Below are 17,146 nucleotides of genomic sequence, written 5' to 3'. Positions count from 1 at the left end.
CCTTCGACAGCACCTACCAAATCTGCGACCTCTACCATCTAGAAGGACAAGGGCAGCAAGCGCAGGGGAACATAAGTTCCTCTCCAGGTCACACGCCATCTTGATTTGGAACTATGTCGCCATTCCTTTGTTGTTGAGTCAAAACCCTGGAACTCCCTTTCTAACAGCACCGTGGGTGCGCCTACACCACACGGACTCCAGCGGTTCAAAAATTGGCTCACCATCACCTTCTCGAGGGCAATCAGGGACGGACAACAATTGCCAGCCTTCCCAGTGATGCTCACATCCCATGAATGAAAAAATAAATTCACAACACAATGAATGTAAACACGGCAGGAACATAAATCTAAAACAGCGCTTTATTCTTCAAAAGTAACAGCATTTACTACATCAATAGTCTGCTCCTTCATCAACAACCACAGACCCATAGGAAACAAGCTCTCAGTGTGCTTTCATTAAGCTCCCTTCATTAGTTTTCATTCAGCATACACCATTTTCACCCTTTCAATATAACTGTAAGAAGATTGCATACACAGTAAAATTATGAGTCCAGTCCTTTTCTGTAACATACGTTTGTTTTAAATACAAGCCTGAATTTCATTTTCAAATTGTGGAATATATAGGAGTTATTTACGATAAGTTCAACTGCATTTCGTCCTCCTTTCTACATTTATCTATTACATAGAAAAAAGTAAAGTGGAATGTAACATCACTCCATTACAGCTTGTGCGAACACCTCTATTGTAACTATACTGATCATGAATACACATAATAAAGGATGTTTGTAACAATCAAGTTATAAACTTTCATTTTTCGTAACAGGAGTATTTTACTTTAAAAAAAACCTGTCAAGTGTTCTGAACTAAAGTCCAGCTTGTAACAACACATTTAAGTACAGACGGCAGTGCATCTTGTAAAACTAATTAAATGCTGAAGGGAGACCCTGTGTACCTTTCACATTGCCTTCTTATAGGATGACAATGTAGTCACCGATCTCTGCTGCTCTATTTTCTACAGAATGTGGCCAAGGAATAAAATTTTCCTTCAAAAGTTGCAACTTTTAAAAAATATAATAATGGTTTGGAATTCTACACTCATATTTCATTTGTGGAATAAAATCTAATTTCCAATTACATGGTTATAACGATCAGTATTTTCCAACAGCACCGAATGTCTCCCATCAGAGAGCTTTGGATAAGAGCTGGACATTAAAACAAAAGTAACAATGTATGGGGGGGGGGAACCCACAAATAAGCTAAAGATCGCAGCACAGTTTGGCACCATAAGCAACTTAACATGTTTTCTCTTGGAATAGTCACATTATCACACACACACACAAAAAACAAAATGGTTTCACTAATCTGAATTCCAGTAACGATAACTGAACCATTATTTTTCCACTTGCAGTGGGGCAAGTGCTTACTTTTCGACATTTGCATATAACAAGTGATCCTTTTTCCTTACTAAATTTGGGTCAACCATTGTTCCGATGCAAAAAGTCTAAGGCTGCCATAGAATTTGAGACTGCATTAACCATGGCCGAAGGAAGAAAATCTTGGTTTACTAGCGGAAAGAACCAGTTGACTATTAACAAGGATTTGTTGAATCATTCTAACCAGTTTGAGGGCCTGTGGTATGGCACAGCAAACAGAAGTCTCCTCAGTAACACCATGTTTCTCTCATTATTCACCATGTGCCTCGTGTTTTAGTTTTCCACTCTCAGTTTCCTTTATGGTTATTGCTGCACCCGTGTCTCTGACTCTTTGGATTCTGTGTGGTGACTGTTTGTCAACCTGCTTCGTACTGTCTCTGTTATGTACCTCATACGTTACTTAGCTGCTGTTTTAAATATTTTTGGAAGGGGACAGAGCGGAGCAATACAGGCCTTGCTGGAGGTCCGCTGGGTAGAGAGAGGCTGAGTTAGACATACAGAATGAGGAAAATCTCACGGCCACGATGGTCATCAGCCTGTCCTGTTGTAACTGATAATGTTTCCCCCTTTAAGGTATTGGTCCCAGTTTGATGAGGGTGAAGATATGTGTTAGTGAAAGCATGTGCACGGGTGTGGGAAAACCTGGTTTTGGGCTGTGGGCTTTGGAACTGGAGTTGGAGGAAGCATGGATGTGGATTTGGGCCTGAATTGTGAGAGAGCTATCACCTAGCAGACTGTCACATCATTAGCATAGATCAATCAACAGTGTTACCACCTCACTACATTATTACAGACACCAGATAAATAAATAGACATAAAACTAGTGCTTCAGGGTACCTGCAGGTTTCAGACAAGCGCAAAAACATCACAGTCTTACGATTGACAAAATTTTATGTTCAAATACAGCAATAAGCAGCATGATGCCAAATCCCAGGAGCATGCCAGCATTCTGTAAAAGGAAGTATGCCCCATGGCTGTAGTCATGATCACCAGCGTCACTGTGAAGCATTTCAGGAACCTGCAGGAAGAAATCAGAACGCAGCTAGAGTTTTTCATTCTTACATTACAGTCACGCTGTGGTTCAAAGCAGTGTGAGAGTCTGCTAAAGAGTTACTATTCTGTCGGGACAGCATGGTCACAGTTATAATATTGAAGATTGGGGCAGTGTCAATGTGGAGCAAGCAACAGGTCCTAACGCCTTTGCATCCTAGAACGCTGAGGGAAAGCAGGGAGGAACTCTGATCGTAATCTTTCAACTACCTTTGGAAATGAATGATGTGTCAGAGGAGCAGAGGGTTACCAATGTAAGATTCTCTTACTTACAGGGAAGAAACAGGATAGATAAGGGTTGTAGCATTAAACAAAGAGAACGACAAGTAATGGATGACACAGCAGAAAACACAACAGAACAATAAAAGATTCTCTTTTAAACTGGGCTCAGTGAGAGGATGCAGAGAGACATTGGACCATTTATCAGCAAAGTGGCAGTGCCCCAGATGACAGAAACTGGTGGAATTACTGAAGAAAAGAAAAGCTGTCATTTATATAGAAGAAACTGTAGCAATGCTGTTCCAATAACAACATTCTATAAACACATTAAGGACCAATATTTTATATACAGACCGTGTTAACAATGTTTACAGAGCTTGTATCAGAAGCCATAGCGAAACTTTGCTCCAGTGAATGGGTCATTGTCAGGATGTCCTGGCACAGGCTGTGGAACAGATCTGTTAGCAGTCATTATATGCTTGTTTCACTGGAGCAGAGGACAGTCCAAGAAAATGTACGATGGGATGTTTGTCTATGTTAAGGTGCTACATAAATGCAAGTTGTTGTAGCAGTGAAAACAGGGAAGTTATATTGAAAAGGAGCGTGGTGTATACATACCATATCAACTAGGGCCACGTACAAGAACAAGCCGGCAGTAACAGCAAAGATCCAAGTGGAGACATTTTCGGCATAATGGCCAATGGCAGTGCCAGTTATCATGCCCAGGTATCCCAGCATGGCAGAGAGGATATTGTACAGAATGGCCTGTTTCACTGTCATTCCAGCTTTCAACAGTACAGCAAAATCACCTGCAGACAAAGAGTGGAAATCAACTTTCAAACCTTTGTGCTTTTTTCATTATTGATGTTTTACCTGCCATCTCCATACTGTGTTCCTGCGCGACTCCAGCAGGCGACCTTATTGTCTCGCAAGCTCCCAACCTGCATCTCAAGGTGTCAGTGTGGCGCAGTGGGTAGCACTCTCGCCTCCCAACCAGAAGGTGGTAGGTTCAAATCCACTCCAGAGAATGGAGAGCAAAATCCAGTACAGTGCTGAGGGAGTGCTGCTCTGTCGGAGGTGTCATCTCTCATTTGAAATGTTAAACCGACGGTCCAACTACTGTGTCAACTGGATGTAAAATATCTCATGGTGACTGTTCAAAGAAGAGCAGGGGACTTCTCCCTCGTGTCCTGGGCTAATCTTTATCTCTCAACCTATGATACTAACAGAACACCCTGGTCTTTATCACCTTGCTGTTTGTGGGATCTTGCTTGCACAAATCGACCTTAGTATTACCTACATTGCAACAGTGATAACACTTCAAAAAGTACTCCAGGGTGTCCTGTGGTTGCGAAAATTAGATAAACTAAGTAAGATACAGGACTGTGAGATCAGGGCAATGAGATTATTTTGCGATACTGGTACAAATAGGATGGGCTGAATGGCTGTCTTCAACAGGAGTCCTGCAAATGGCAAAGCGATTCTTCCTTTTCACTCATGTTTCTTGCAACTACAGTCAAACTGTTGTGTAGATTATTTTTTAAATCTTACCCAGTTCATGTGGCAATTCATGACAGAATACAGCAACAGATGTACTCAATCCACTGGACAAACCTCCAGTAAAAGCAGCACCTAAATACAAGATTTAAATGTTAACTGTGTTGTGGTTAAAACGACCAAATGAAACTTAAAACACGTGCAGCTGAATGTGAAACATGCAGCATAATATCACTGTACATGACGACGGGATTAAAAATAATTCATTCTCAACTGCCTGAAAGGAAATTTAAAATCCTACTTTCATACAATTGGGATCACATCTTCTTAAAATTAAGTCTATTTCTCTCAAGATCGGATGCATTCAAAGTAAAGTCAAACCGGCTAGAAGAACTATTTAATGGTGCAGCATTCACTGCAGTTCCTGAAGGTTTCCAATGGCTGAAGGGTAAACAACCAAGAGGACACAGATTTAGGGTGATTGGCAAAAGAATTATAAGTGATATGTGGAAAAGCCTTTTATGCAACAAATGGTTAGGATTTGGAATGTGGTGCTTGATACAGATTCAACTGCAGCCTTCAAAAGGGAACTGGATAAATAGTTGAAGAAAAAAAATGAAGGGATATGGGGAAAGAATGTGGGATTAGGAACAACTGGATTGCTCTTGGAAAGAGCTAGCACAGGCTTGATGGACCAAGTGGCCTCCTTCTGTGCTGTATTATTCTATGATTAAATGAATACTGCATCCAATTCCCACCCCCTGCAATAGACTCTGGATCAGGATTCCAGTTTCGGGGGGTGGGGAAGAGGCTTGAAAGGCTGCTGTAAATGACAAGTGGGGGAACAGGAATTTAGACCCAAATTTGTTGGTTTCAAATCATTTAGATTTCCGTTTTTAAAGAAAATTAAATAGCCTTTCGACCAGAGGTACTGCCTTTAATGTCCTGTGAAACTCCACCTCAAAAAGCTCCTGCTGTTCTCACACACCAAGCCTATATTTACTCAAGAGTATAATTACTGCTGTTATTTGTTTTACCCAAAATGTATCACCTCACAAAACCCAGAGTGGTGAGAATGTGGAGCTCGCTACCACAGGGAACAGCTGAGGTGAGTGGCATAGATGCATGCCAAGATGAGTGTCTCAGCTTATTCTGGCCTGAATGAACTTGCAACATGAAAATGTAACTAAACCAGGGCCTCGGGGAAAGGTTGGGAGGGAAATTGATATGAAAATACCTCAACAAGTACACAATGGAGAAAGGAATAGAAGGAAATGTTGATGGAATAAAGTTGGAGGAGGCTCGTGTGGAGTATAAACAGCAGGTGGTGGACTGAATGGTCTGGTTCTGTGCAGGAAAATCTTTAGTGCCAATTTTCATACATTTCAAAATCTCCACCTTGGATTCTGCAGCACTGTGCTCTAGATCTTCAGAACACTGAGAAAAACATATGAGGCAGCTTATTTTTAAAAAAAATGCAGAGTTGTGATCTAAAATGTGCTGCCTGAAAAGGCAGTGGAAGCAGATTCAATAGTAACTTTCAAAAGGGAATTGGATAAATAGTAGAAAGGGGAAAATTTGCAGGGCTATGGGAAAAAGAGGAGGAGGGGTGGAACGAAATAATAATTCTTTCAAATAATAATTATATCTGCTCAACCAGACAAACTTGCAAGCTTCTACTACATTGCTATCATGTCACAAGGGTACTGCTGCATTGGAAACAATGGAATATTGTTTGTAATGAGGGTAAAGGGTCTCACCGATAGCCAAACCATCACTAAAGTTATGGAGTCCGTCACCCATGATCACCATCCAAGCCAGGGTTGCTATTCCTGCATCCTTCAGATCCTCCTGAAAGTAGTAGTGGCCGTGACTATGGGGATGGTGGTTCTGGTGGTGGTGGTGATGTAGTATGTGGTGATAGCGGTGGTGATGATGATGAGAGTCATCGGCGTTCCCTATGGTGTCGTGGAAATGAGAGTGGCATTTGTTCTCACATCCCCTGGGCACGTACGCGTTGTAATTGCCTTCAGGGTGAGCGTGGGCAATCATCACTTCTTGCTCTGGAGTCAGGGAGTTCTGACTGTAATCTAGAGAGTGAAGGTTTGACTGATCCTTGGGTTCAACCAGAGAGTCGTCCGGATCTGAAATTCAAACAAAATGCCAATACCCAAAAAAGGGTATATTAAACACTTCAGGAAAATGAAACAGCAAAGAGGAAATATTCTGGAAAGATTTCATTACAACTCCGAATACCATTGTAGGAATCCATTTAAATATAAAAGGGAAATGTAATGTAATAGGCATTCTTAAAAAAAATGGAATTATGTAAAGCCAATGTACAAAAATAACTGCTCTCAAAAATCAGGAATGTATAATGGCCAACCGAATCAACGTTTTAAGCAACCCACTTAATCGGCACCCCACCTACCATCTTAAACATTCACCCCCTCCACCACCGATGCACAATAGCAGCAGTGTGTACTATCCATAAGATGCACTGCAGCAACTCACCAAAACTCCTTCGACAGCACCTTCCAAACCCACGACCTCTACCACCTGGAAGGGCAGCAGACACACAGGAACGCCACCACCTGCAAGTTCCCCTCCAAGACATGCACCATCCTGACTTGTAAATATATCGCCGTTCCTTCACTGTCGCTGGGGCAAAATACTGGAACTCGCTCCCTAACAGCACTGTGGGTGTACCTACACCACAGGGACCGCAGTGGTTCAAGGTGGTGGCTCAAGGGCAATTAGGGATTGGCAACAAATGCTTTAAACCTTGGGTCTTATTCATTGAATTATATTTTATGTGGATGGCTGAATTATGTTCCAATCACTACAGCTTTTGTCTCCTATCTCTCCGCTTACCATCATTTGGTTTGCCTTCATTTTATCCTCCCCCCTTTCTATAACAACATAGGTAACTCCTAACTAAAGTTGCATTGTATCTCCCAGTTTCAGTACATGCATTCTCGTGTGCAGATGTTTGTGCCTGGCAGTGGGAGGGAGGAGTGGGAGGGGGGGTGCGTGGGGGAATGCAGTGAAGATTTTTGTTTCCATTCACACAAGTGCTTTTAGTTGGAAAACTTGATAAAACACAGGCACGCTAAAGTGTATAACCTAGCGAGATCCGCTGTACAGGACCACACTAATTTCAGCTTGTGAAGATAAAGGGTAAAAAAATGCTACAGTAGATGACCTACCAGCAAATTGTTTCACCTCTGGGTTTTCATCCTTAGATAACTGTTGTGCTTCGTGGGGTTCTGCATTTCTATCAGCTTCTACCTCCTGGTCATCCTGACTAGGCTTCTTCTGCTGTTGAAAACAAAAAAGCATTTCAGACATTGCAGATACTGGAATCTCCAAAGCTAGGAAATACTGCTATGTGGACTCCAGGGGAAGAGAAAACTCAATTTAAAAAAAACTTACAGGCAGCTAAACAAAGATTGGCAGGTTTATCAAAACCATTCATGATTTTGCACACCTCTATTAAATCTCCTCTTAACCCCAGCTTCTCCAGTCTCTCCACATGACTGAAATCTCACATTGCTGGTACAGTTCTGGTAAATGTAAACTATACTTCAGCACAAGGCAAAAACTTCTCCTTAATTGATGCCAGTTAGGATTCTTTTATCAACTGAGAAACAAATTATAATGAAGGCCGCCATGCAGAAAATCCTGTTCTTGTTTGGATATCCAAAAGTAAGGAGACGGGGTCTGTACTGCCGAACACTCAGTTATCAGCGGACTGAACACAAAAGCAAAATACTGCGGCTGCTGGAAATCTGAAGTAAAAACAGAAAATGCTGGAAGCACGCAGCTGGTCTGGCAACATCTGTGAAGAGAGAAACAGAGTTAACGTCTCAGGTCAATGCCCTTTCATCAGAAACGACTTGAAACGTTAACTAATGCTGCCAGATGTGCTGAGTATGTCCAGCATTTTCTGTTTATCAATCAGAACTCTAAACTACACTTATTGTCATTAAAAAGCTCCCTTGGGACAAAAGTTAATTGTAGTTCTTACCTTCTTTTTGTCTTTGTACAGTTTAATCAATGTTATAAGATGTTCAATAAGAAACATAAAGTAAAGACCACCAAGAGCAGTGAGGCCTTTCCAAACGGAATCCAAGTGATCTCGGTCCTCTACACCATGGTGATGAACGCTTTGTGACTGCAAAGGAAGAACATAAACATTTTATCAATTCATTTTGGAACAGGAAAAGACCATTAAGTCCAATGCGCCTTCTTTTTCATTCCATTTTTGAGCCTCATTTCCAAGGTTGAGATTTATTCCCCAACCCTAATTGCCCCTTGAGAAGGTGATGGAGAGCTGCCTTCTTGAACTGCTGCAGTCCATGTGGTGTAGGTTAACCCACAGTGCTGTTAGGGAGGGAGTTCCAGGATTTTGACCCAGCAACAGTGAAGGAATGACCGATATATCAACTGATTCCCTTTCCTTTGGAGAACTTTGAACCCTTGCTGGAGAACGGTCACCCTCTCGTACCCTTCCCCAGGTCTCCATTATTCTTGCTCAAGTCTCTATAGTGAAAGGAAACACTTACATTTATAGAGCACCTAATCTTTTCACAAGGCATAAGATAAATTACACTGAAGTTCAGTCACTCTGGCCACAGCAGCTTTGAACACTGGGTGCATTCCCGTGCGCTTTTTCAAAATAGTGCCGTGATCATTCACGCAATCGGAGGGGGAAATTGGGTTCTCTGTTTGTTTATATCTCATCTGAAAGGCAGAGCCTCCGACAGTACAGCACTCTCTCAGTACTGCACTGGAGCTAAAGAGGGTTTCATCAGTTTGAGAAGAGATATTCCCAAAGGGAATTGTGCAATTCTACTGCTGTTACAGTGGGTCAGAGGAGTGGGGGTGGGGGGATTTTTAAGATGGGGGTTTTTAAATAGCTTTTATTCTTAAAAGATGGTGATCTGGCAGACCCCTCGAAACCTTCTCCTGGACCCCTGGGGGGCGTGGGGCGGCACAGACACTCTGTTAAGAACGTCTGAATTAGGGAACTTTCTGCAGGAACAATGTGAGGTCTTATCATTATAATCCCTGGGTCGCATATCATTTAACTAGATAGTGGGTTAAATAGGTACACTCCCGGTTGTGGAGGACACAACGTCTATCTGTAGGAGTGCCTGGTGAATCTGGACCAGAGATGGTAATTGAGTGCAGACTTGAAATTTGTAATGTATTTCTTCTTTAAAATAAATTTAACATATGGCAACATCTCCACAAGATCCCGGTGTTGAGATGTACATGCCAGGTACCAGTCCCAGACAGACCCCAGCACTCTGTCTCTGGAAACGAAGACCAAGACCACCTCACATCTTAACCTGATCCACTTTGCCCAGTGTCAGCAGCTGTCCTCATATCTCCTTCAAGGTCAATGGCCAAACCCAACAGCTGGCAATGTGGCCTGGATTCCAACATACATAATGAGCATCCTAATGCTCATTACTGCCTCATCCACTTCACCTGACCCCAGCAAGTGAGATTGTATCAAGGGTGTGATGATTACTTGAGAATCTGAATGTGTTGGAGTTTGAAATGAACAGCTGAAGGATACTCTTTCGAGTTATCAACAGTCACAGATTGCAACTTCTTTCGAGTACAATCACAGTTCTTGGTTTTCCAGGAGTGGGACATGAACCCACAACCCTCTGATTCAAAGGCGAGGGTGCTATGGACTGAGTGTTGCACTGCCCTAGATAAGATCACAATTAACATTGACAAGAGAATATTTCACATGGTTATCATGAAGCAAACAGATCATCATAAAGTAACACATTTTCTTGGGAATATTTCCAGCAGTTGGTTGAAGAGTGGGTCTAACAGACCAATCAGATCAGTGAATGCAGACACAGCCTCACCACGTGGGTGCCCCAAAGATTAACCAAGTCTCTAAAAGGCAACACACTTTCGGAAAATTATTTCTTATATACAGAAGGCACTTACATGTGGCAAGAGATGTAGAAATGCGTCCCCACTAAGCGTCCCAACGGCTAAAGCAACCAAGAATGTCAGGAGAAACTTGAAGAATATCTTATTCATTAAGGGCATGAAGATTATACCCAACAGGGATAGCAGACTGATGACAGTGACAGACACAAAGCCTCCTATCCAAGCTGTCAGAATACAAAAAGAGACAAAATAAAACATGGCACTACATATTCCAAAATATACTTTAAACCATTTAAGTCAGATTTAACAATATAGTACATTACTGGACAATTTCCAACCCTCCCCATTGGGGAGTGGTTGAAATGAATAGTACTGATGTTATTTAAGGGGAAGCTAGAGAAGTATGAGGGAGAAGGGACTAGAGGGTTACGATGGTAGATTTAGATGAGGAAAGATGGGAGGAGGCTCGAGTGGAGTATAAACGCCATCGTGGACTAGTTGGGCTGAAAGGCCTGTTTCTGTGCCATGTATACTATGTAATCCTAAATCAAATCTTTGAAGGTGGCAGCATACTTTGATAAAGCTGTTGTAAAGATATGTGGCATAATTGGTTTCATAAATAGTGGCAAAGTATAAAAGCAAGGAGGTTATGCTAAACCTTTATCAAACATTGGTTAGGCTTCAGCTGGACACTATATTTTAGAGGAAGGATGTGGAAGCGTTGGAGAGGGTAGAGAGGTGATTTACTAGAATGGTACCAGGGATGAGAGATTTCAGTTACATGGAGAGACTGGGATTGTTCTCCTTAGAGCAGAGAAGGTTAACAGAAGATTGAACAGAGATGTTCAAAATTGTGAAGGGTTTAGATAGAGTAAATAAGGAGAAACTATTTCCTCTGGTAGGAGGGTTGGTAACCAGAGGAACAGAGATTTAAGGTGAATGACTAAAGTTGTTGCTGTTACGCAGTGAGTTCTTGTGATCTGGAATGCGCTGACTGAAAGGACAGTGGAAGCAGATTTAATGTTAACTTTCAAAAAGAAATTGAATAAATACATGAAGGCAACAAATGTACAGGGCTATGGGGGGAAAGTCGAGGCGGGGGGGAGGGGGGGATAGTGGGAGCGGGACTAATTGGATAGCTCTTTGAAAGAGCTGGCACAGGCACAGTGGGTTGAATGGTCTTCTCCTGTACTGTACTGTTCTGTGATTCATTGCTTGGAATGGACATGTACATTATGCAGCATATGGGGCATTCAATCCAAATTAAATAAAATTATTCACCTGCCCCAGCAGAGGAGGAAGCTGAGTGTTTCTCCCGAGCTTCATGTGCAATGCAAGCCTTGCTCTCTATCTGATTCAGGAGTGCAGGGCAAAGGTATCCAAACTGCTCTGCAGTCAGAGTCATCTGTGGGGTCATCCCATGGGATGAGAGTAACTTGTCTGCATTCAGGCACTGCAGGGGAAACAACAGCACAAACTAAAGGCCTGCTTGACCAATGCAATACCCTGTTTCTCCTTTTTACCTCCCATTGTAAATTACTCAAGACCCGGCAACCCACAGTTGAAACTCAGTGTGTTAAATAGAGGGTGGCAATGGAGGGAACTTTTGAAATGCCATGTGCACCATCATAGCGCGGGGCAGTCCGTCTGCACTAAATGTAGGGAAACTGAGTCAGCTGGAGGGGACTGTCCAAACCCTACAGCATCAGTTCTGATGAAAGGTCATCGATCTAAAACATTAACATTTTCTCTCTCTCTACAGATGCTGCCAGACCTACAGAATGTTTCCAGCATTTTCCTGTTTCAATTTCAGATTTCCAATATTCACAATAGTTTCACTTTTGTAGACAATGAGGTGCTGCTGGATTGTATGCTCCAGAACACAGTCACTCAGTCACCAGCTTAAACCCAACCCTCGGGTTAATATGGTCTGGGGTAAGCTGGGTCGACCAGCTGTGTATGTTTGTAAGTGGCAGTAGCAGACAGTTCAGGACACAGGGATACAGCAGAAACAGAGAGAACAGTAATCATCCACAAAGAGAATGAGGGAGACATGGATACTTCCACTCTTTTTTATTTTTGGTCTTGCAAGGGGCAGAAACCCATCACTATGTTTAAGAATCTTCAAAATTAGCAACTAAGAAAGCTCTGGCTGTTAGAATGAACTCTCTCTCTCTCTCTCTCTTTAGGATGTAGCCTGATCAACTGCATTGTTATCTCCAGACTTAACTATTCCAACACACTTCTGGCCGATCTTCCCATCTTCCACCCTCCAGAAAGTTCAGCTCATCCAAAACTCTGATGCCTATGTTCTAACTCACAAGACTCATTCCCCCATCACCCCTGTGCTCACTGACCTACACTGGCTCCTGGTCCAGCAATGCCTCAAATTTAAAATTCTCATTCTTATTTTCAAATCCCTCTATGCACTCACCCCTCCTTATCTCTGCAACTTCCAATCTACAACCCTCCGAGATCTCTGCGCCCGTCCAATTCTGTCCTCTTGTACATCCCTAATTTTAATCGCTCCACCGTTGGCAGCCATGCCTTCAGGTGCCTGGGCCCTAAGTTCCTGAATTCCCTCCCTAAACCTCTCCACCTCTCTTTCCTCCTTTAAGACAATGCTTAAAACCTACCTCTTTCACCAAGCTTTTGGTCACCTGTCCTAAGATCTCCTCATGTGGCTTGCTGTCAGATTTTGGTTGGTAACACTCCTATGAAGCATCTTTGGGATGTTTTACTATGTTAAGGGTGCCATATAAATGCAAGTTGTTGTAGGTCGCTAGAGCTAAGAAATGAAAACCACCAATCACAGGAGGACAGCCCCTTGCAAGGTCTGCACAGCAAATGAAACACAGTCTTACCTCCTCTCCTTTCGAGTCTTTATTGGTGTGGTTTTCAAGTGGATTATTTCTTCTCTGAGCCTCCTTACCATCCTTGTGAGTGGAATATTCAGTCGGTGGCTGGCCAGGTGTATCTGTGCTGTAACCGCCAGTCGTGGTGAGCTCAGCTTTGAGCCCAGCTGTCATTTGTGCATCCGCCATTGCTGGAATTGCGCTTGCAGGGCTGCGCACTGGTCTCATGTGTCTTTTGGTTTCAGATTTATCTCCAGCAGAGATTACTGCCGGTGGCGTTGTGCCCGATGTGTGCTGGCCTGGTGGGTGGCTATGCTTTGGAAAAATTCCAGTCTCTTTGGGCGCGGTTTGCAAGCCAATTCTCAACCAAATATGCCGACACTCTGGACAGCAATGGTGATGAATGCTTCCTTCCGCTAGTAGCGAATGTTTCTTTGAGGCGTGGTCGAAATGCTCGTGTTTGGTTCTCTTCATTCTGACTCCGCCGACTCCGATGTTGCACAGGAGCTTCTCCAGCCCTTCCACCGTCAGGGTGCCGTTTTCTCCGTACTGGTCGAAAAGTTTGTGCAGGTAGTAATTCTGCTCAAACACCGCCCTGTACCTGTCCATACCTGTGGTGGTCACATCCGGCAGAGGTAGATGGTCATGGTCACCGATCACTGTGCATTCAGCGTCATGGTCGGCACGAGCACAGCATTCATTCCAAAAGAAAAGCGCCAGGCAGGTCAAGAAAAGCCCGGAAGGTGGGTACCTCATTACTGGAGTCATTCCTATCACCAAAAAGAAACAATAGATGACACACAAATACCTCATAAACCTATTTATAAGTTGCTGTTTTATTTGCAGAGACTATGTAATTAGAAAAACAGTCCAAACTTAAGCTGACTTTCAATCTTCTGACATGTTCAGTTCCAATTCTATTGTAATACTAGAGTTTTCGTCCTTCACCTTTCCAGTTCATTCTGCAGCAAGGCCATTGTACTGCTCATATTAATGGGGCGCTTACATTTTGCTTTTCAAAACTTTTTTAAAATTTAATACGATAAAAGTTCACTCAATCTTAGTTGTTAAAGGATTTTGGAAATACATTACAATAGATCCAGGCTCCCACCAATGTGGCTGACCCTTTAATTGCTCTCTGAAATAGCTAGACTAGCAGTTCAGGAACATCATCTCAAGGGGAACTAGGGATGAGCACTAAATGCCAGTCATGCCAGTGACACCCACATCCTGAGAACATTTCCACACAGCCACAAAGATGCCGACTGATCTTGTATTTAAATAAGATCCCATGACGACACAGTGAAGAGAGTAAGGGCGGGAGATCACCCTGTCGTGGGTCCAATATTTATCCGTCCCCATCCTCCCCACATCACCCCTCCTATCCCCCACGCCCTCCCTCCCATCCCCAATTGCCCCCCACACCCATCCCCCATCGCCCCCTTCCAATCCCCCCCACCCATCCCCCATCGCCCCCCCTTCCCATCCCCCCCACCCCCCATCGCCCCCCCCACCCATCCCCCATCGCCCCCCTTCCCATCCCCCCCACCCCCCATCGCCCCCCCCACCCATCCCCCATCGCCCCCCCACCCATCCCCCATCGCCCCCCCCACCCATCCCCCATCGCCCCCCCCACCCATCCCCCATCGCCCCCCCCACCCATCCCCCATCGCCCCCCCCACCCATCCCCCATCGCCCCCCCCACCCATCCCCCATCGCCCCCCCCACCCATCCCCCATCGCCCCCCCCACCCATCCCCCATCGCCCCCTTCCCATTCCCCCCCGCCCCCATCGCCCACCCCACCCATCCCCCATCGCCCACCCCACCCATCCCCCATCGCCCCCTTCCCATTCCCCCCCACCCACCCATCGCCCCCTCCCCCCCACCCATCCACCATCGCCCCCTCCCCCCACTCTTATCCCCCATCGCCCCTCCCATCGCCCCGCCCCCTCCCATCGCCCATCCACCCCCCCATTCCCCATCGCCCTCCCCTCCCATCCCCCAACTCCCATCCCCCCTCATCGCCCCCCCATATCCCCCCTCCTCCCCCTCCCCCAATCCTCCCCTCCCCCTCCCCCAATCCTCCCCTCCCCCCGTGATCGCCGCCTCTTGCCGGTATAGTCGCAAACTGAGGGCGGGGCCTAAGGCCCAGACCCGGCAAGGCCCCGAGGAGCGAAACAGACCGCCCGAACTGTGCCCTCGGACACTGACCGACCGGACTGAGCCCCCGGACACTGACCGCCCGGACCGAGGCCCCGGACACGCTCACCGGCCACTGACGCACAATCAGCGCGAGCAGCCGCGGTCTCGCGCAGCCGCACTGGAAACGGCTCAGTAGCGGCGCCAGGAGTCGAAACGTGGAACAGCAGCAGCGCCAGGAGCAGAGAGAGGCCCATAGAGAGTAAGAATGACCCATAGAGATAGTGAGAGAGACCCACACAAAGAGGGAGACCCGTAGAGAGTGAGAGACTCAGAGAGAGACCCATAGAGAGAGACTCATAGAGAGTGAGAGACTCAGAAAGAGACCCATTGAGAGAGACCCATAGAGAGAGGGAGACCCATAGAGAGACCCCTAGAGCGAGAGAGAGACCTATAGAGAGTGAGACTCAGAGAGAGACCCATAGAGAGAGAGAGAGAGACCCAAAGAGAGAGAGAGAATGAGACTCATAGAGAGTGAGAGACCCATAGAGCGAGAGAGATCCATAGAGAGAGAGTGAGACCCATGGGGAGTGACCCATAGAGAGAGTGAGAGAGACCCAAAGAGAGAGTGAGACCCATAGGGAGAGAGTGAGACCCAGAGAGAGAGAGAGAGAGAATGAGCCATAGAGAGACTGACCCATAGTAACCTAAGAGAGGGTGTCCCAGAAAGTGGTCCATAGAGAATGACCTGAGAGACCCACAGATAGACCCATACATAGACCAACTGTCCCGCACAGTTACTGACCCCAATTCTTCTGCCCTGTGCCTTACTGTCCTCTCGACATGCATCACCTTGAATTTGCTCTAATAGTTGTATTTACATTGATCTGTCCAGTTGCATCTAAACCCTTCTGTGTCCATCCACCCTCCCATGCACCACTGGGCTTCTTGTTTTAAGTGTTGTCTGCAAATTTACAAAACTTAAAAATGTTCTATATACAGCTCATTTGTATAAATTGGAAATAACACTGACCCCTCTCTGCATTATTCTCAGGATAAGGGTTTGGCCATTAGTGATGAGAGGAGGAGGAATTTTTTCACTCAGAGGGTTGTGAATCTTTGGAATTCCTTCTCCTAGAGAGCTGTGGATGCCCAGTCATTGAGAATATTCAAGGATCAGATTGATAGATTGGATATTAAGGGAAACAAGGATATGGTGGAAAAGTGGAGTTGAGATAGGAGAGCAGCCATGATCTTTTTAAATGGAGGAGTAGGCTCAAAGTGCTGAAAGGGCTCCTCCAGCTCCTATTTCTTATGTTCTTAGATTATTGCACCCAGTACCTTGTCTCAATATTGTATTAAACCTGTCATGGCCATGTTGTTTCTGTGTTCTGTTTCATTTCTATTTTTAGAATTTGATCTTACCTCACGTTCTACCCTGAATTTCCCCAATTTTGCTATTATTAAGTAAGTTCATGTGCGAATGCAAATAAATCATTGTAATATCTTCAAAGTTCTCCAAGAGACAGCCTCCTTTCCATTAAAAACTACAGCAGGCAGACACATGACAACAGAATGCTTTGGCAAGTTAAGAGTGCTTTATCCATGCAGGATGCAAGCCGAATGGACCTGTAGCCACTGGGTAGATTTATTCCCCATTTTACATGTAGGCACCACATTAACTGCTGCCACTTCCTTATTATTACTTGAGTTCTCTATAAAATATTATACATCCATAGGCTGTAGCATTATTTATTATATACCCATTGGAGGTATATGATAATTGTTTATTATACACACCCATTAGAGTGTTTTGATATTCCCATAGGGTGTAGTGTATGAATATATTTCCATAGGACCCAGTGCATTGTATATTACATTCCTATAGGGTGTCATGTTAAATATTCTATACTGTACAGTATTTGATTTCCCATAGGGTGCAGTGTATAAAATATTATATTCACATAGGGTCCAGTGCATTGTATATTATATCCCTATAGATTGTGAAATTATTTTTCTATGTATTTG

General features: G+C 44.4%; 1 protein-coding gene across 4 annotated transcripts; it reads right to left on the bottom strand.

Annotated features, from left to right (window-relative positions):
• Positions 1 to 341: 341 nt before the first annotated feature.
• On the bottom strand, positions 342 to 15,271 carry LOC144679448 (zinc transporter ZIP6-like). 4 transcript variants are annotated; one of them, XM_078539838.1, is made up of 10 exons: positions 15,249 to 15,271; positions 12,988 to 13,748; positions 11,405 to 11,576; positions 10,178 to 10,347; positions 8,229 to 8,375; positions 7,408 to 7,519; positions 5,959 to 6,342; positions 4,253 to 4,333; positions 3,320 to 3,510; positions 342 to 2,450 (listed from the first exon to the last, which is right to left on the bottom strand). In XM_078539838.1, the coding sequence occupies exons 2-10, from the start codon at positions 13,744 to 13,746 to the stop codon at positions 2,298 to 2,300; spliced, it is 2,169 nt and encodes a 722-aa protein (XP_078395964.1). In that variant the 5' UTR covers positions 13,747 to 13,748; positions 15,249 to 15,271; the 3' UTR covers positions 342 to 2,297. The 4 variants fall into 4 exon arrangements, with proteins under 4 accessions (XP_078395964.1, XP_078395965.1, XP_078395962.1 ...); XM_078539839.1 differs by lacking the exon at positions 15,249 to 15,271 and adding an exon at positions 15,219 to 15,240; XM_078539836.1 differs by lacking the exon at positions 15,249 to 15,271 and adding an exon at positions 13,927 to 14,007.
• Between the last annotated feature and the right edge of the window lie 1,875 nt (positions 15,272 to 17,146).

This window comes from Cetorhinus maximus, chromosome 4, assembly GCF_964194155.1.
Source record: "Cetorhinus maximus chromosome 4, sCetMax3.hap1.1, whole genome shotgun sequence".
Taxonomy (NCBI): Eukaryota; Metazoa; Chordata; class Chondrichthyes; order Lamniformes; family Cetorhinidae; genus Cetorhinus; species Cetorhinus maximus.
Note: the sequence above shows the minus strand (reverse complement) of the source record. Positions and strands in the feature narration are given on the sequence as shown.

Bases quoted from the DNA above. Each gene is read 5' to 3' on its own strand.
- LOC144679448 (XM_078539836.1), bottom strand. The intron at 11,577-12,987 runs GTAAGACTGTGT...TTTCCCCTGCAG, and splicing joins AAGACTCGAAAGGAGAGGAG to TGCCTGAATGCAGACAAGTT. The intron at 7,520-8,228 runs GTAAGAACTACA...TGTTTTCAACAG, and splicing joins TGTACAAAGACAAAAAGAAG to CAGAAGAAGCCTAGTCAGGA.